Raw genomic sequence first — 17,187 nt, forward strand, 5'->3', positions numbered from 1 at the left:
ACAGTCCAAATGAAAGATTTCATTAAAATCTTTCAAGCAGGCACACAAGTTGCAAATGATTTAGAGAGAGTGGAGTGAATCCCAAAAGAAGCAAATGCTTTTTTGCTGCAGAAGCTCAGGATGCTTCAGGAATTCAAAGTCGGTAAAGATAGGGATGCAGAGTAGGACTGAAAATGGGGGATTGGTGAAAACTTTTATAAGAAGCAGACCTCCAGGTTCCCCCTCCAAAACTTAAGGCCCAGTGACCGACCCTCCCTTGATGGACGCAGAAAACTAGAAGTTTACTCTCTAGAGAGTTGAAACGAAGTCTCTGGAATTTGGGGCACAGGCCCAGCTGGCAAGGGGTGGGGATTGAGGGCAGCATCTTCTGCAGTCAGGGAAGTTAAGTCTGATCTGAATATGAGGGTGACAGTCCTCCCCTCAGCTTATGTTCCTGTTCACCTTCCCAGACACTAGCAGTCAAGCTTATCCCCACCAGCCTGGAGGTTGGAGGATCTGAGCGATCAGACAGATGCATGTGGATCCTTCATGAAACAGACCACCTGTGGTGAGACTCACCAGTCAGCAAGTCCTTACCTCACAGCCCTCAGCAAGCTTTCCGGGGCTGCTTTTTACTAAATATGAGTGGATAGCCAGTGATCACTGTCGCTTGCAAGGGTTTCTAAGAATAAAGTCAGAGTCTGAAATACATAGGAAGAGGGAACCAGAGACAATGGAAGGAGAAGGGAACTTCAAAACAATATCTCTAGAGAGAAGAGAGATGTTTTTTCCACAAAATAAGAAAAGAGTAGTAAATAATAATAATAAAAAGGAATATTTCAGAAAATAAGAAAGGGACTCTTAAAAGTTAAAAATATAATAACAGGGACTTTCCTGGTGGCGCAGTGGTTAAGAATGCGCCTGACGGTGCAGGGGACAGGGGTTCGAGCCCTGGTCCGGGAAGATCCCACATGCCACAGAGCAACTAAGCCCGTGTGCCACAACTACTGAGCCCGCACGCCTAGAGCCCGTGCTTCACAACAAGAGAAGCGACTGCAATGAGAAGCCTGCGCACCACAACGAAGAGTAGCCCAGCCCCCGCTGGCTGCAACTAGAGAAAAGCCTGCGCACAGCAACAAAGACCCAACGCAGCCAAAACAACCACCACCACAAAATATATATATATACATATATATATAAAATAATAAGACACTTTAAAAAGGTAATAGAAGTGTTGGAAGACAGTTAAAAAGCTCTCAGAAAGAAGAACCAAAAGACAAAAAAAAAGATGGAAAACTGGAGAGGAAAAACTAAGAAAATTAGAGGATCAACTTGGAAATCTAACTGGAATTCCATGAAGAGACATCTATGGAAATAGAAAAGAGGAAATTATCAAAGAGGCAAAAAAATTTCCCAGAGCCATGGAACACACATTTCTAGGTTGAAAGACCCTACTGAGTGCCAGCAAATGGGAAAAAAAAAAAAAAAAAAAAAAAACCTACACCGAGGGACATTACTGTGCTCTTTTAGAACATCAGGGTTAAAGAGAAGCTCTGAGAGGAGGAAAAATAAAATACAAAGCAGGTCACCTGTAAGGATAAATAGTGGTTCTCCCCAGTGAGAGCCTCACAGCATCAGCATCACCTGGGAACTTGGTAGAAATGCAGATTCTCAGGTCGCACCCAGGCCTACTGAAACGGAAACCCCGAGTGTGGGGCTCAACAATCTGTGCTCCAAGAAGCCCCCCACCCCCAGTTCTGATGCCTGTTGCAATTTAAGAAACACTGGAGTTGAGAAGCAGAATGGCCTCTGGCTCCTCAAACTTAACATCCTTGAGTGTTGTGATAGGGTAAAACAGTCTTCAAAACCCTAAGGAACACGGTTTCTAATCTCAGCTCGGTACACGCCCAACTGTCAATCCCATAAAGACATTTCCAAGTATGAAAAAAAAAAAAAAAAGTACCTCTACAGATGGTTTCTTAGAAAGCTCATGGAGGATATGCCCCAGGAAAATGAGGTGGTAAACCAAGGAAGACTGGGCAGCCAGGCATTGGGACTCCCCTAGGAAAGAAATCCCCCAAAAGTGAGGCCAGGATCTGTAAGAGACTGCAGTTTTATATGATGATTATGTGAAGCCTCTGTAGCAAATCTGGTCATTTGCTGAATTGTCATCCAAATCCACAACTCCTTAGAGCTGGAAGAGGACATTTCCTTCCATTTCCTCCCATTGACAGTGAGAAAATCAAGGTTTACAAAGTATGGTAGATCAAGACATACAACTGGGAACAGAATCAAAATCGGCTTGCTGGGGAGCTGTGGTATGAACTGCTGCTTCAAAGAGATCCTACTTTTGACAGGTTGATTGATGTATGGAATCCCAGTTTTATGTTTACTTTTTCTGGCTGGCAGCTGTGGTGGTCATACCACTTTCTGATGGATGTATGCATCTTGAACCACAGTTGAGGTACATCCTTATGGGCCAATCTAAATCTAAAGCTTGATCTAGAGTTTCAAGACTAATTAAGACTATTTGGTCACTTCAGCATCTTGAATCCATTCATTTAATCCTGAGTTTTGGGAACCAGATATGAATCAGAGATTTTCTTCAATCACAAGTAAATCACAAACTTGTGGGAAGACTCAAACTCACAGCTTAACCATGGCAGTGATTTGACTTGTGAAAATGGCTGTGGAAGACCCTGCCTCAAAAGAGACGTAGGGAAAATTTTTTTAATTTTACTAAATAAAAGTAGAGTTAATTTTTATTGTATATAATTCAATTATTTCAGGTTAAAATAATTGTTCAGTAAGTGTCTTGTTTAGTATCCTGTTGTCTTCTAGGACCTGCCCTTAAATTTCTGTTTACATAAAAGGACTAAATAGAATTTATATTTGGGGGTCAAAAAAGGTTTTTTCTTGTTTGTTTTTTATTTTATTTATTTATTTATTTATTTATTTTTGGCTATGTTGGGTCTTTGTTTCTGTGCGAGGGCTTTCTCTAGTTGTGGCAAGCGGGGGCCACTCTTCATCGCGGTGCGCGGGCCTCTCACTATCGCGGCCTCTCTTGTTGCGGAGCACGGGCTCCAGATGCGCAGGCTCAGTAGTTGTGGCACACGGGCCTAGTTGCTCCGTGGCATGTGGGATCTTCCCAGACCAGGACTCGAACCTGTGTCCCCTGCATGGGCAGGCAGATTCTCAACCACTGCGCCACCAGGGAAGCCCCAAAAAAGGTTTTTTATGTGGTGTAAATGAGTTTCCAACTTATATTTCTTTTTTCAAGCTTACATGTATTATAATTGGCACATAACTAGGGCCCTGATTATTGAAGGATCTCTGTATTTTAAAACATTGTGGGCAACTTTATCATGTTCACAATCCAAAAGTTAATTATATTTTATGTTGACCTGACTTTTAGCTGAAAGAACGGATTCTTTGCTCCTTACGGTGGCTCCTTTGCTGCTTAATATCACTGCTTCTTCATCAAGAATCTTTCTCCTTGCAGAAGCTGCCTCAGTTGGCTTTATCCTTAGATGCCGCAGGACCAGTGGACCAGTCTAAACATGTGTTCTTTTAATGAAACTTCTTAATTATCTTTTTAGAAAAAAAAAAGATGAGCAGAGACAGTTTATTTTTATCTGCATGGGAGAGGTTCTTTGCTTGCTAAGTCTCTCTGCTAAAAGAAGCCTAATATTATGGGGTGTTAGTTATTCCAGCCAAGGTAGTTTTCAAGGAAGCTTTTTTTTGGTGGGGGGGGGTAGGGAGGGGAGAGGAGTTATTGTTGGAAATATAAGTGATCTTTAATGTGTTTGCAAAATGTCGTGTTTTCTTTAACAACTTGTAATACCTTTATAAATGGTGTTAAACCAGTTGCTTACAAGTTATATATAGCAATCAGTATTTCCTTGGGGCCAGGCCAACTGTCCCAGTAGGTACAGTTAATGTGCTTGCTCTATGGTTGTATGGAGTGACCACGGATTCAGCAATTTTTTGGCTGCAGTGACTGAATTGGATTTCAGGGATGTGGTCAGAGTAATGCATTCTAAGAAAGGGGGGCGTTGCAACATGTTAAAAAAATGGTTTCAGATTAAATTTCACTGCACATACCCTCTCTAAGAGGAAAATGCCACACATGCATACCTTCTCTAAATAGCCAAGTTTGCACGTCTTTACACATCAAGCTGCAAAGCCGTCAGCTGCCTTTATGTTGTGCAGTAGGTAGGAGACACCTGAAACTATTGACAGATACTTCTTATTCACCAAGAAGCTACACTTTAATTGGTTTCAGGAATTCCAGTGTGAAAAAACCTGATATTCTGGTTCCTCACAAAGAATATTCCACTCTGGGACTCTCTTCTCCGACTCCAGAAATAAACTCATACCATTTATATCCACTTAGGTGTGCATGAAGTTCTTTTGAGACTCTCATGCTTTCTGGAGATCACAGTGAGTCAAAAAGAACCAATCATCATCGTACCAAGTGGTCAATAATCTTATAGATTATATTTTACTGTTCTTAATCTAGTCCGGGTTTACATTTATTGCAGGTGTTTCGAGTATCAGAACAAATGCGCACATTTCTTATATATAAGAATAACACATTTGTCCATGTTCCTAGTGATTACAGACATGAAGATGCCAGAACTGGGCTATTCTGGTCAGTAGCATCTCACACCTGAGCAAGAGAGGACCCTACTCTGCTTTCGAAGGGGCCCCCCTGCTTTAGAGGGCCTCTTGTACAAGCAGGGTTACTGCTTGAGGGTTACTTCAGCACAGTAACCCTGTGCTTCAGGGTTACTCTGTGTGGATGGGAACTACAGTAGTGCTGAACTGGGTCCCAGTGTCCAGAGGCTGCAGAGCTGGAAACCTGAGCCTGTATGTCAGGGGAGGGGGAAGGCACGGCCTGTGCCCTGGAAACCAGAGGAAGAACGGTGCTTCACCCCCAAAACGGTGTCCAGGCAGACCGTCGCCATTGTCCCTCCATCCCTCCTCTGTCCTCTGTCCTTCCTCTTGCCTGTCCCCCACCCAGTCTTTCTCCCCACTGCTGCCAGAGCAGTCTTTTCAAAATGCACATCGAATATTGTCACCCCACCGTTCAAATCCTCTGCCCTCCTCCCTCTACTTGATCTTGAGACAAAGGCCAAATGCCTAACATGGTTTACAGGGTCCCACTTGACCTACTCTCTTCTCCTCCCAGCACCTCACTCGCCAACTTCCTCTTTCTCCAGTTTCCACTCATTTCCTCAAGGGAAAGAAGACTTGCCTTGCTCTCACTTCCTTCTGCTTGGAACTCTAGACTCCTCCTTGCCACGGGACGTTTTGCCGAAGCCCACACCCCTCCCGTCACTTTTTAGGAGACTGTCCTTTCTTCTTCCGTCTGGTGTCCACTCCCTTTTTCCTGCCTGTTCTCCCCCGCTAGAATTTCAGTGCTGTGAGGTCAGGGACCATATCCATCTTGTTCGTTGTCAGATCTTCAGGACTCTCAGAGCAAATATCATCATGTAAGTATCATAAGTTGGGTTTGCTTCTGCTTAAAGGTATTTGGCAAAGGCTGAAAGGTGAAATTAGCGACGAAGTGAAACCATTATTCTTGGGCCTGAGAAGCCAAGGCTGACATACCTGGGCCTCCTGTTATTCCCATGGCCTCTGAGAAGCCTGAGGGAACCATCTGCGTTCCAGCTGACCAGGCCCCCAAGTCTGTGTTTGTCTATAAGGGACTGGTTATACTTGACCTCAGCAATGATTTGACCATGGAATGCCTTGTACTATCAACAAACATAGATGACCAAAATATTCGTGGTCCTTAAGATGGATTTGCACAGGGCTGAAATGCCTTCCTATGCTCAAAGAGTACAGATTTTTGAACAAGGGAAAGATGACATTTCCACATTAACTTAAGTAATGGAAAAAGATAGTTTGTTTTGTTTTGTTTTTTGTTGAAGCATTGCACATTTCCTGCCAAAAATATTAATTAACTGCAGTGCTTTAATCTTTTCATCAATTTTGGCATTTATCCATAGTGGGAGAAAAATTGAAGCTGGAGTTGAATTGAATCTTTGTCTCCTAGAAGTGGTTACTTGTGACCCACTCTATTATGAAGTATGTTTATTTTGAGGGTTTTAGGTGATAAAAAGATTTTTTAATCTAGTTTTTTAAGGTAGTTGTCTTTTTTCAAACCCTTCTTGTTTGACATAAAGCAAGTTTTTTTTTTCTTTTTTTTTTTAAACTCGTACATATTAGGTGTTTATTTACCAGTTAGTCTGAGAGCCAATATGAAACTGGTATTTGGATTTAATTCAGTTCCATTAGAACAGGGTTAAAATTTTGTGATACAGGGACCATTATCCTGGCAGTTGTAAGGGATTTTTGTGCTGGGACGCAGTGCTGACAAAGACACACTGTACAGGCTCCGTTTATAACTGAGCACTTTCACACTGCAATTTAGGAGGTGTGCAGCTCAGGAAATTGCTGGCTTTGGCTGGAGCATACTTTAACTGCACGGAAAATTTTATTCGTCACTCAAGTAATTGGCAGTTTTAATACCTTGTTCATAATTACCTTATAAACAAACGAATACACAAACCAAAGATTGTATGGCCCGTTATCTAACTTGTAGCCTTATTTGAGCAACGTGATAGACATCTGTGGGTCTCCCTCTCCCTCCCACCAGAAACCAGTTTGCTCCATTTATTGCGAAAACCTATGGCTATTTCTTCTTGTTGTTCAATGTAAGCGTAGCTGTACTAGCTAGCCCCAGACAACCTGGGGACCAAAACCAGATGCAGAATTTGACGGGCAGCAGTGGCTGTGGACCGGACGGAGAGGGAAGGAGGTGAGGGGGGGTGCTTCAGGGTTACTCTGTGTTTGGTGGCGGGGGGGGGGGGGGGGGCGCTTCCTGGTAATGCAAACATTTGGGTTGTGTTTTTAAGAGAACATTTTTGTCCCCTAAAGTGTGGTTTCCTTTAACCCACACACCCTGACCCTGAGGCCCTGTGGCTTGTCTCTTGGACTGAATCCATCTCCGGGATGTAGAAATTGACTAATTGTCTCACTTGCATTACCCTGTACCTCACAGCTAGATCAAGGGGTTTACACACTGAGGAATCCAGATGTGGGAAATGGTCAGAATCAGAGGTCATGGCTGACTTGACTCTAAACAAAGTCTGTAAGACTTCATGGGAATCTGAGGGGCTTGATAGTTGTGACTTGTACATGGGACTGCTAACTGCCCCCCCTTTTTTTAACCTTACTGTTACCACAGAGTTCAGCTGTTAGGGTATACATCACCCCTGCCTGTTACCTTGTATAGGATTACTTTAAAAATGGGGTTAGATTTTTGGATGACTTGGGTCAAAAAAGACGATTCCCCGACAGTCCTTAGAAGTAACATAGGGAAGATTTTTCACAATATTTTGAGAAGTTTTGTTAGTTCATTGTTATTTAAATAGATTTAAAATGTACAACCTGGTTTCTCCATTTACTGGGGAAAGCAGCACCTGGCATTTGCACACATTCAGGGAGATGGTCTTCTACTCTGTTGGGTGTCAAACACATGCAAACTCTTGGTGACCCTCTTTTCCTCCTGAGGTGCAAGCACAGACTGGGGGGAACCCAGCTTCCAGGGCATCCTTAGTGTTGGCATGAAGATGGCTCAGTGAGCTGGTGTGGATTCCCACAGCAGTTTGGAACCGGTAGCTCAGCATTTTTGCAAGAGTGGGAAGTTGCGAGACTTTCTGGAGGTGAAGATGCACCTCCAGAAAGTAAGAACTTAATTGCCAAAATGAAGTTGTTTGAATGTTTGAAACTGTGTTCTATGAAACAGCCTTCAGGGATTGCTTTGGGACCAATAGGGACTTACTCTGTGAGGTGGCCTGGGGGGAGTGCTTGGACTTGTTAGGTTAAAAGCTCTAGTTTTCTAATTTAAACAGCAGAGAAATGTTATTATAATTAAATGGCATAATGGCATAATATATGAAAATGCGTAGCATAGGGCTTGGCATCCAATGCCCTCAGCATTATTAGATTCCAGATACGTTCCAAGACAGGGATAGATACATTAGCCCTGCTTTAAAGGAGCTCACAGTATGGCAGAAAAGACCAACAGAGTAAAAAAAGTGCTGTGTCACACACAGCAGAGGATTTTGTGAAAACACATAAGAGGTGCTTCTGTGATGATGAGAGAGAAGCCTGAGAGTTACAATAATGCAGAAGAACTTAATGAACTCAAAAGCACTGTACAAATGCAGTTATTGGTAAGAAAGATACACATATGAAATCTCTTTCTAAGTTTTCCCCTTAAGTGAGGGTTTACCTAAAAATGTCGGCTCGTGACTTATATGACATACGGAGTTCTACTTAGAGCCTTCGATTGTTTCATTGTTCCTTGAGCTGTAAAGCGAAGACCCTTCTCTGTAGATGGTCCCTGCCATCATCCCAGCCTTCTCCCTTGACACGTCATTTTTCCCCTGCCTAATAATGGTCTAAAAAGTCCAAGCTACCTGGTCTAGTATGACAATTAAGATGGCTTGCACATCAGTTTGGTTCCTGTTTTCTAGCAAGATTGTTGTTTAATGCTGAATCTCCCCCTTGGAAACTGTTGTACTGATGACCTTCTAAAAGCTTTGACTTGGCGTCTTTTTGTTTTACTTTGTTTATCTTTTTTCATTTGTGGTCTAGTATAGTGCTCACCAGTAGAGCTTTCCACGATAGTGGGGATGTTCTGTATGTGTACTGGCCCATTTGACAGATACCAGGCACCTATTCAGGATCTGACATGTGGCTACTATGACTAAGGAACTGAACTTTAACATTTAATTTTAATTTAAATGTAAAGAGCCACATGTGGCTACAATATTGGACATCATGGTCTGGTGTTTAAGATAGTTAATGTCAAACTTAAAAAATCTAATTGCTCCCAGAGATTATTTAGACTGGTGTGCTCTTATTTTTATAATATTCAAAGCCTTGGAGCATATCCACTGGTTTTGAAGACTATGGCAATGCATTGAAACTTGCTATTTGAAAAGAAAAAGAGATTTCTCTAGGATGGCTTTTAAAAAGCCCAATCTGATGAGTATTTTAAGTTCATTGGCACCTGTAGTGTGTATGCTTTCCAAGAGAAGAATTAGAAATGAATTAGGACTCAAGAAGAAAGAATAAGGAACTAACACACCAGTGCCTGGAATGTCAACTTGGTGCTAGTCATTTCATATCCCATTTCATAAAATGATAAGGAAGAAAGACTGTTAACAAAATAACAGAAAGAAAAATCGGTTTAAGTGCATTGCATTAGATAAGCACAGCTGTTAAACACACCCAGATTTATTTAGGAAAGCTTTTCATAATTCTAAAATTACGATTTACTATTTCATGCAACATTAAAGTGACTAAAGAGTTGCTGTTTAACTTTTTAACATGCTTGTAGAACAATCACTTTTCCAAATTTCTGAAGAACGAGTTAGAAATAGAAAATATTTTTCACCTTTCAGATTGTTGTACCATTAACCCTGTTATCTGTGCTATTCTTTAAATCCAGAGCTGGAAACAAGATTGTGGAAATATTACCTGAACATCTGAGACAGTTTCAATCCCTCGAAACTTTGGACCTGAGTGGCAATAATATTTCAGAGCTTAAAACTGCACTTCCACCCCTACAACTCAAATATCTGTAAGTCAAGTTGTTTTTAACAGTTTTCACCTGTAATGAAAATGTTGTGCCATATTAAAAAAGGAAACAACTTTAAGATAGGACCAGAGCTCTGACCATTTCTTACTGCTGATGGATCAAAAATGTAACTTTCTTATTGACTGGTAATTTTCTGTAAGCCCGAATAACCACAATCTTCATTTTATTCTTACACTATTGGATTACAAAAATTGAGACATCCTTTGACTGTTATAGAAAAACCAAGTGCTTCTGTAAAAAAAATAATCAAGATTAAACCCCTGGTGTATTTCATTAATAAATGAATTTCACAAAAATTGGGTACTGTTTGTTATCTTCAAATATTTTAGTCACTTTTCCCCCCAGAGATATGTGTGCATCATAGTGGATATTGGCCTGCAAGGGCCTAAAGAGTTAATTATTTTAAGTGTCCACTGTTACAAGTGATGGGTAGGTTCTCTGGAGAGTCTTTTATATACAGAGAATACATGCACTTTAACTTCCCAAAGAACCAGAAAGAGAAGCTCATCTTCAGGCTTTCAACAGGTATATCAACAGCAACCGAGTGACGTCCATGGAACCTGGGTATTTTGACAGTTTGGCCAACACACTCCTGGTGCTGAAGCTGAACAGGAACCGAATCTCAGCTCTCCCACCCAAGATGTTTAGACTGCCTCAACTGCAACACCTGTAAGTAAAATGTCCTCTTAGCTTCTGTTTCCTCACCTCCTCTAAACCCTTGGCACCTACCCCCTAAAATCCACCATGTGGTAGAAGGAGTTTAGAAGCAGGGACGTAGCCACCTTTCCTCTGAGAGCTGGAGTTGTAGAATCACTGAATCAGAAAGAGCCTTAAAAGTCACCCGGTTCAGGCTTCTGCCTGACAAGGCAGGTTGGATTGTTCCTGAAAGAGTGAGCAGTATAATCATTGAACAACCTCCATACAGAGGCATCATGATGGCACTGAAGACATCACGGTGACACTCCACAGCTGTGGATCATGAGAACAGTACCAATGACTGCAGGGCCCCTCATAGCTTAAGGAGCTGTAAAGCAGTGTCCCATTAATAACGGTGGAATAACCTGTGAACAGGCTCCCACAGTATAGTGGGTTTCAGCCTTGGCTGCACATTACAGACACTTGGGGAGCTTTTAAAAATCCCCGTACCCAGGCCACACCCTAGACTAATTACATTAGAACCTCTGGGGGTAAGATCCAGGCTTCAGGAATTTTTTAAAACTCCCCAGGTGATTCCAGGGTGCAACCAAGGTTGAGAGTTGACTGCCTTAAAGAGGAAGCATTAAACACAGTACAAATTGTGACAGAGAGGAATCAACTTTTGTAAGCAGTTGAGCAGGATAAACTGGACGGCCCTGCTCCTGAGTAGAGCTCGTGTTTTAAGGTGATAGTCAGTACTCCCATTCTGGATACTTTAAAGACCAGTATTAATGTGTTTACTTCTACACTGAATGGACAACAGTTTAGAAATTGAAGTGCAGTCTGGTGTCAGTGTTTGATTATCCCCAAAATACATCACATGTTTCAGAAGGAAATTTACTCACTGCTAGTAAATCAAAATTCTTCTCAATAAAAATGCTTAGAAATTTAAAACATTCTATGTAATTTAACACAGGCTGGTTTAACTATATTGCAGTAATGTCACATTTTATTACTGCTTCCAGAGTTTGTCATATAAGCTAACTGTTTAACTGTAACATCCAATGTAGTGAACTGAACCGAAACAAGATCAAGAACGTTGATGGGCTCACGTTCCAAGGGCTTGGTGCTCTGAAGGCTCTGAAAATGCAGAGAAATGGAGTGACAAAACTTATGGATGGAGCTTTCTGGGGGCTGAGCAACATGGAAATCTTGTAAGTGCGGGTAATCAATTCCTACTCAGGTGGTATGATCATGGAATGCTCAGTGAGCATTCAGCAGCTTTTATTTGAAATCCTATGTTAAAATCTCATCATTTACAATCTTATAATTTAATATTAAGTTTTGTTTCAGGTCATGTGACTGAGAATTTAATAAGCATAGTATTTTCTGCCAATGTCTTTGTATAACAAGAGCTACGCATCTCATAACAAAAGGAATATGTAATCGGTTGTAATGTGTCCCCTTTGAAGAGTCCAGATAATGAACTTTGGATCCTGCTTTTGATTCTTATTGTAAATGTAGGCAGTTGGACCATAACAACCTAACAGAGATTACCAAAGGCTGGCTTTACGGCTTGCTGATGCTGCAGGAACTTCATCTCAGCCAAAATGCCATCAACAGGATCAGCCCTGATGCCTGGGAGTTCTGCCAGAAACTCAGTGAGCTGTGAGTTGCCTTTTATTCTCCTCAGGTTTGAGAGCAGGAATCATGCCAGAGCATGAGCTTCTTACCACTGATCTGTGAAATTTTCATAACAAAGTTTCCAAGGTGACAGCTTTTTTCACAGGCAACCTAGTCATGGTTTTGTGATAAGTTGAAGCCAGCTCTGCTGTTTCAATTCTGTGGCACATGGGCTAAAGCCATGGTGGTGATTCTCAAATAAAGAGAATTTTTTTTAAATTACTGGGATTAGAAATAATGTTTACCTGAGTATTAAGAGGCAGAGTTTTATTAAGAAGGCAGAGTTTTAAAATAAGGGTAATTGTGGCAATATATATTACCTGTTTCCGTTTTTTTTTTTTTAAACAAATCATTGCATTGAAGTGGAAAATAAAAGCTATCGTTTGTTTTTTTGTTCCTTTTTTCTTTACAGCGACTTAACTTTCAATCACTTATCAAGGTTGGATGATTCAAGCTTCCTGGGCCTAAGCTTGCTAAATACACTGCACATTGGGAATAACAAAGTCAGCTACATTGCTGATTGTGCCTTCCGGGGGCTTTCCAGTTTAAAGACTTTGTAAGTTACACATTTTGCTCTTCGTCCATGAACCTAATTGGTTCCTAAATGTGCCCCACTTTTCTCCAAGCAGATTTCCTTTGTTATGAAGGAAATGTGTACAGCCTCAGAAGTAGTGTCTTAATCTTTCCCAGATCAGTTTGATTAAGATCGGTCCATTTCATCCATGTGTGCTTCTTAAAGGGATTAAAAAGGACAGTGATCAGATTGGTTTGGTGATTACAGTCAGCCTTCTCAGGATCTCCAGGAAGCTGGTAACTGCTCAAGAGGAAAACAATTTTAAATCCACTAATTTTTCTTCCTAAAAATGCAGATTAAAAATTACCCAGAGCAAAAAAGATATACAAAGTGCAGCAAAGGAAGATGCCTGTTTATCAGACCAGTTATATCCAGACTTGATCTCTGTCCCAAGAGAAAGAAGAGAGAGTTGGATTAAATGGCCTTTGAAAAATCTTTCAAATGTTAATTTTAACGCTGTGCAACGGGCTTTTGATTTTTGCACTGTCAGAAAGTTTTGCTGTGTTCACTGTTTGAAGCATTACATGACTGAAAGACATGCTGTGTGCTTTGGCGAGCTGCTCCTTGTGTGGTTGGAGCAGTGGTTTTAAAGTTTAATGTATTTTTCAGACTATTCAAGTCTTTCAGAATTTAGTCATCTTGATAGAGGAGTTAATAGGGCCGGAATCAACTCTCCTCATCTCCTACAAAAGTATAAAATGCTGCTGAGGGAGGAGGGCAGGAGGTAAGATCTATGTTAGGGAGAGAAACAGTTTTCTGTTGATGAGAGATGATATGGGGAGTTATGAGGAATTATTCCAAATTACATACCACCTGGGTGGTGATCTTCGCTTTCCTTTCTAAGCATATCTCTAACAAGAATGCCTGTATCTTTTGTTAAGTACCTGGTACCACTTTCCGTAACTCTCCCTTTTTTGAACCAGGGATCTGAAGAATAATGAAATTTCTTGGACCATTGAGGACATGAATGGTGCCTTCTCTGGGCTTGACAAACTGAGGCGGCTGTGAGTATGATTTGCTTCATAATTGGCGTTGCTTTTTGACCTAAACGTTTTGGGATTTGGGGGGGTTTTTTTGGCTACACCGCGCAGCTTTGGGGATCTTAGTTCCCCAACCAGGGATTGAACCCCGGGGCCACGCCGAGTCCTGACCACTGGACCGCCAGGGAACTCCCTAAACACTTTGTCTTAATTGAGCTCAGTTCCACACACAAGTTGACATCTTTAAAAAGTTTTAAAATAGGTTGCTTAATCTGGTTGCTACCCTTTGTCATCTCCCCAAATGACTACTGTTATACTAGATGTGTATTGATTAGATTTTCTTCCTTGGGTATAGTGGTTTTACTCAACACTTGGGTTAGTGCAGCTGACTTTAGTATCCAGATAAGAAATTTAAGTTGTTTTGAGTGCTTAGACCCTTGGGATTACTACTGTGTAAAGGTTAGCGCACTAAGTTCAGCATTTTGAAACGTGCAGTGTTGCACTTCCCTCACAGGAATGTTTAAGTGAAGTGATCCAGTGACCACTGATAACACTGCAGTGGGTTCCAAGCAATACAGAATAAAAACATGTTTCTATTTAGCCACTAAATGGCCTTGAAGATGGCTAAATTCTGTGTTTTAAGCAAGCGATCTTCAAATTGACTTCCATTTAGTCCTAAACTTCTGTGGGTGATGAAGGTATCCATGAGGTGGGTGGGTGAGGAGAAAGTCTCCAGTGTTTCCTGCTTTATTTATTAGTGTTCTGAGACATTTTACTTGGAATAAAGTTTGTACCTCTTTGAAAAGTCACTGCTTTGATTTAGCCATCAGAGTAACTTCTCGAATCCCTATTTTTGCTGGGTTCTCTATCGAATGCTTTGCAACCATGCTGAACCATATTACTGAAATAGATGGCACGGATACACTTTTTTAAGGATATCTTGTTTAATTGAAGAAAATAGAATATTCACAAATGATTTAAAAAGCAGTTCTTTTCAGGAGAGTTGCACTCCAAAATGGCTTTTACTAACTGTTCCATTATAATTTTTTTTTTTTAAAGAATACTCCAGGGAAACCGGATTCGATCCATTACCAAAAAAGCCTTCACTGGTTTGGATGCATTAGAACATCTGTGAGTAGCAGGAATTTAGTTACCCTAAAGACAGTCTGAAATGGTTATCTACCTATATATCATGAAAGATAACACAAACTAGTACATAATTTTGTTGGTATCCTCTCAGTACAATAAAATATACACATCTATCCATCCTTTGTCTACCTACCTACCTACTTATCTGTCTGTATATCTATATGAAAGTATACGTGTACAGGTGCGTATTTCTTTTGCCTTTAAGGGCATTGCTATACATCACTTTTGGGTTTTCTCTTAGTTATTTCTCTCAAGCAGTGGTATATTTAATTTTTTTAAAAACTACCATTTATCACGCCCCCACTGCACATCAGGCATTATGCTAGGTATTTATTTATATTTTCTCATTTAATCCTCACGAGGAAACTATTTAATAGCTATTATTATCTTAATTTTTAAGTTAAGATGTAGTGGCTCTGAGGGTTCATTGATTCCATCGGACAGTTAAGAAGCCAGCGCACATCTTAACGCTCATAAAAGACGATCCCTCCAGTCCTGGAGAGTGACAGGAGAGTTTTAACACTACTTTGAGAATTTTGTTTATTGTTACTGTTGTTTAATTATAAAGGATACAACCTGTTTTTCCTCCTTTATTCTTTTTCTCGCTCTCTTTTGCAACTAACCTGTAAGTTAGCAGCTGGCAGAAGCAGGGCTCAAACCAGGGCAGCCCCTGCTATCATAGCAGCTCTTGCCTTCACATTTTCTGCCCCCAGTAACTCCTGGCACGCATTTCTGAAATGACACTTAGGCAGTCGAATATTTTCAGGCACCAGGAGCACAGAGCCAACCAGCTTCTGATAACCGTGGGTGCACGTATATGTGTTCAGTGGAAGTCTGAAGCAGCATAAAGTGTGTCCACCCTGACTATTAAGGAATGCTTATAGCCAAAAGTTGTATTATCTGTTAACCTGGACAAAAGAAGTTATCATGTAAAACACACATTTGCTTGGTACCGTCATTGGTGCTGTGTGTTTAGCTGTTAATCTGTGCACCACCATCTTGCCGTCTTCGCAATGACCCGTTGGTTGCAGGGAGCTCTGGATCGCCAGCCACGCCAGCAGTGTAGCAGGGCAGGTTGTAGGGGATAACTCTGCAAAGCGTCATCGGGAAAGGCAGGCCAGTATTGCTGGGCTTACTTAAACAAATTATTTTCAAAGGGAAACTAGCCACAAGGGTTTGTCATCTGACCCATTCCATTTCTGGGAAAGTGGAATTCGTGGATCCGTGGAACATTAGCCTCTGCTTCAGTTTCCTAAACCTTCATGACTCCCTCAGCCTCTTTCTCTGCCCACGTTTGGGACCTCGATTCTGTCTTCTGTTGCCACTTGTCTCATTCAAAATCCCTTTTCTCCACTCTGACCCTTTTAAAGGAAAACAGAGTAGTAATCACTGTGGAGAGGACTTTAATCCAGAGCACTCATAAGCACCAGTTAAAAATAAAGCCAGCCCAGAATATTCTCTCATTTTATAAATGTCCTGCCTGAAGTGTTTGTTGGTTTGTTTGTTTTAGTGAGAACCTCTTGTCTGAACACCTACCTGTCTCCCCATGAGTGAGTTGCGTGTGACAGAATAGGCTAGTGACTGAGAGCATAGGTTTGGAAATTGAAAATAATTGAGTTCAAATCTTATCTGCCCCTTTCATGCCAAGCCAAGGTAGTTATACCATCTGCTTTTGGGTTGATGTGAGGATTAAATGTAATAGTGTGTAAACGTAAATCACTTAACATGGTTGCGTATCACAGAAGGTATTCTATACATGATGGTTTTTTAAAAGCATAATTGTGAGGAATTTTATTTGTGCATTTAAAAGTTACTAATGGTTACTAATTTGAATAATAAGAAGTGTAATAAAATAACATGGCAGAACAGCTTAGGCCCTTAAGAGTCAAAAAACCTGTATGTGGTGATATGAAATCTCTCTCACTGTAACAGAACCTGCCTCTGATGCAGATATCCTTGTTCTTGAATCCAAGCTTCCTAATGAGTTCTTCTAGTCACCCCCATTTGTGCCTCTCAGCACAGAGAGTATTTTTGTGGCGAATGGCATGGGCATCGTGGGCCCACCCTTTGCCTGAAGGCACATAGTGGCCATAATTCCCTCGAATGTATTTGATTTGGTTGCTTTTTCAGAGACCTGAGTGACAATGCAATCATGTCATTACAAGGCAATGCATTCTCACAAATGAAGAAACTTCAGCAACTGTAAGTTTTTCTTTTCCTTCCAAGAGTTTCCCATAAAGCATAGAGGGGGAAACTGATGTGGGGTGGATCATCCTGGATTATGTATCTATAGAAAGTGTCTGGCACATTCATCCCATCACTTAACTTTTGTTACCAGAAGGCAAGAGGAGTTGGTTTTCTGTTCCCTTTGTTGAAAAGAGGAGTTTCTTTTTCTTTCCGTTACAAATGGGCGGTTGAAATTTGTGGGACCCAGTACAGTACAGTGCCTCACCATAGTGACCAATTTTCAGTAGTAAGGTATTTTCGGTATATCAGCACTTCTG

The 17,187-nt window shown here is 41.1% G+C and overlaps 1 protein-coding gene across 3 annotated transcripts in view; it reads left to right on the forward strand.

Moving 5' to 3' along the window:
* LRIG3 (leucine rich repeats and immunoglobulin like domains 3) overlaps positions 1-17,187 on the forward strand; it is a 47,741-nt gene that overhangs the window by 18,191 nt on the left and 12,363 nt on the right. For 2 of the 3 annotated variants that reach the window (XM_007127365.2, XM_007127367.4), the window contains exons 4-11: positions 9,512-9,643; positions 10,187-10,330; positions 11,368-11,511; positions 11,822-11,965; positions 12,393-12,536; positions 13,478-13,558; positions 14,594-14,665; positions 16,814-16,885. In XM_007127365.2, coding sequence (XP_007127427.1) covers positions 9,512-9,643; positions 10,187-10,330; positions 11,368-11,511; positions 11,822-11,965; positions 12,393-12,536; positions 13,478-13,558; positions 14,594-14,665; positions 16,814-16,885 — 933 coding nt within the window. The remainder of the gene's footprint in view (positions 1-9,511; positions 9,644-10,186; positions 10,331-11,367; positions 11,512-11,821; positions 11,966-12,392; positions 12,537-13,477; positions 13,559-14,593; positions 14,666-16,813; positions 16,886-17,187) is intronic. The other variant, XM_007127366.4, reaches the window with a different exon arrangement.

This window comes from Physeter macrocephalus, chromosome 6, assembly GCF_002837175.3.
Source record: "Physeter macrocephalus isolate SW-GA chromosome 6, ASM283717v5, whole genome shotgun sequence".
Classification (NCBI taxonomy): domain Eukaryota; kingdom Metazoa; phylum Chordata; class Mammalia; order Artiodactyla; family Physeteridae; genus Physeter; species Physeter macrocephalus.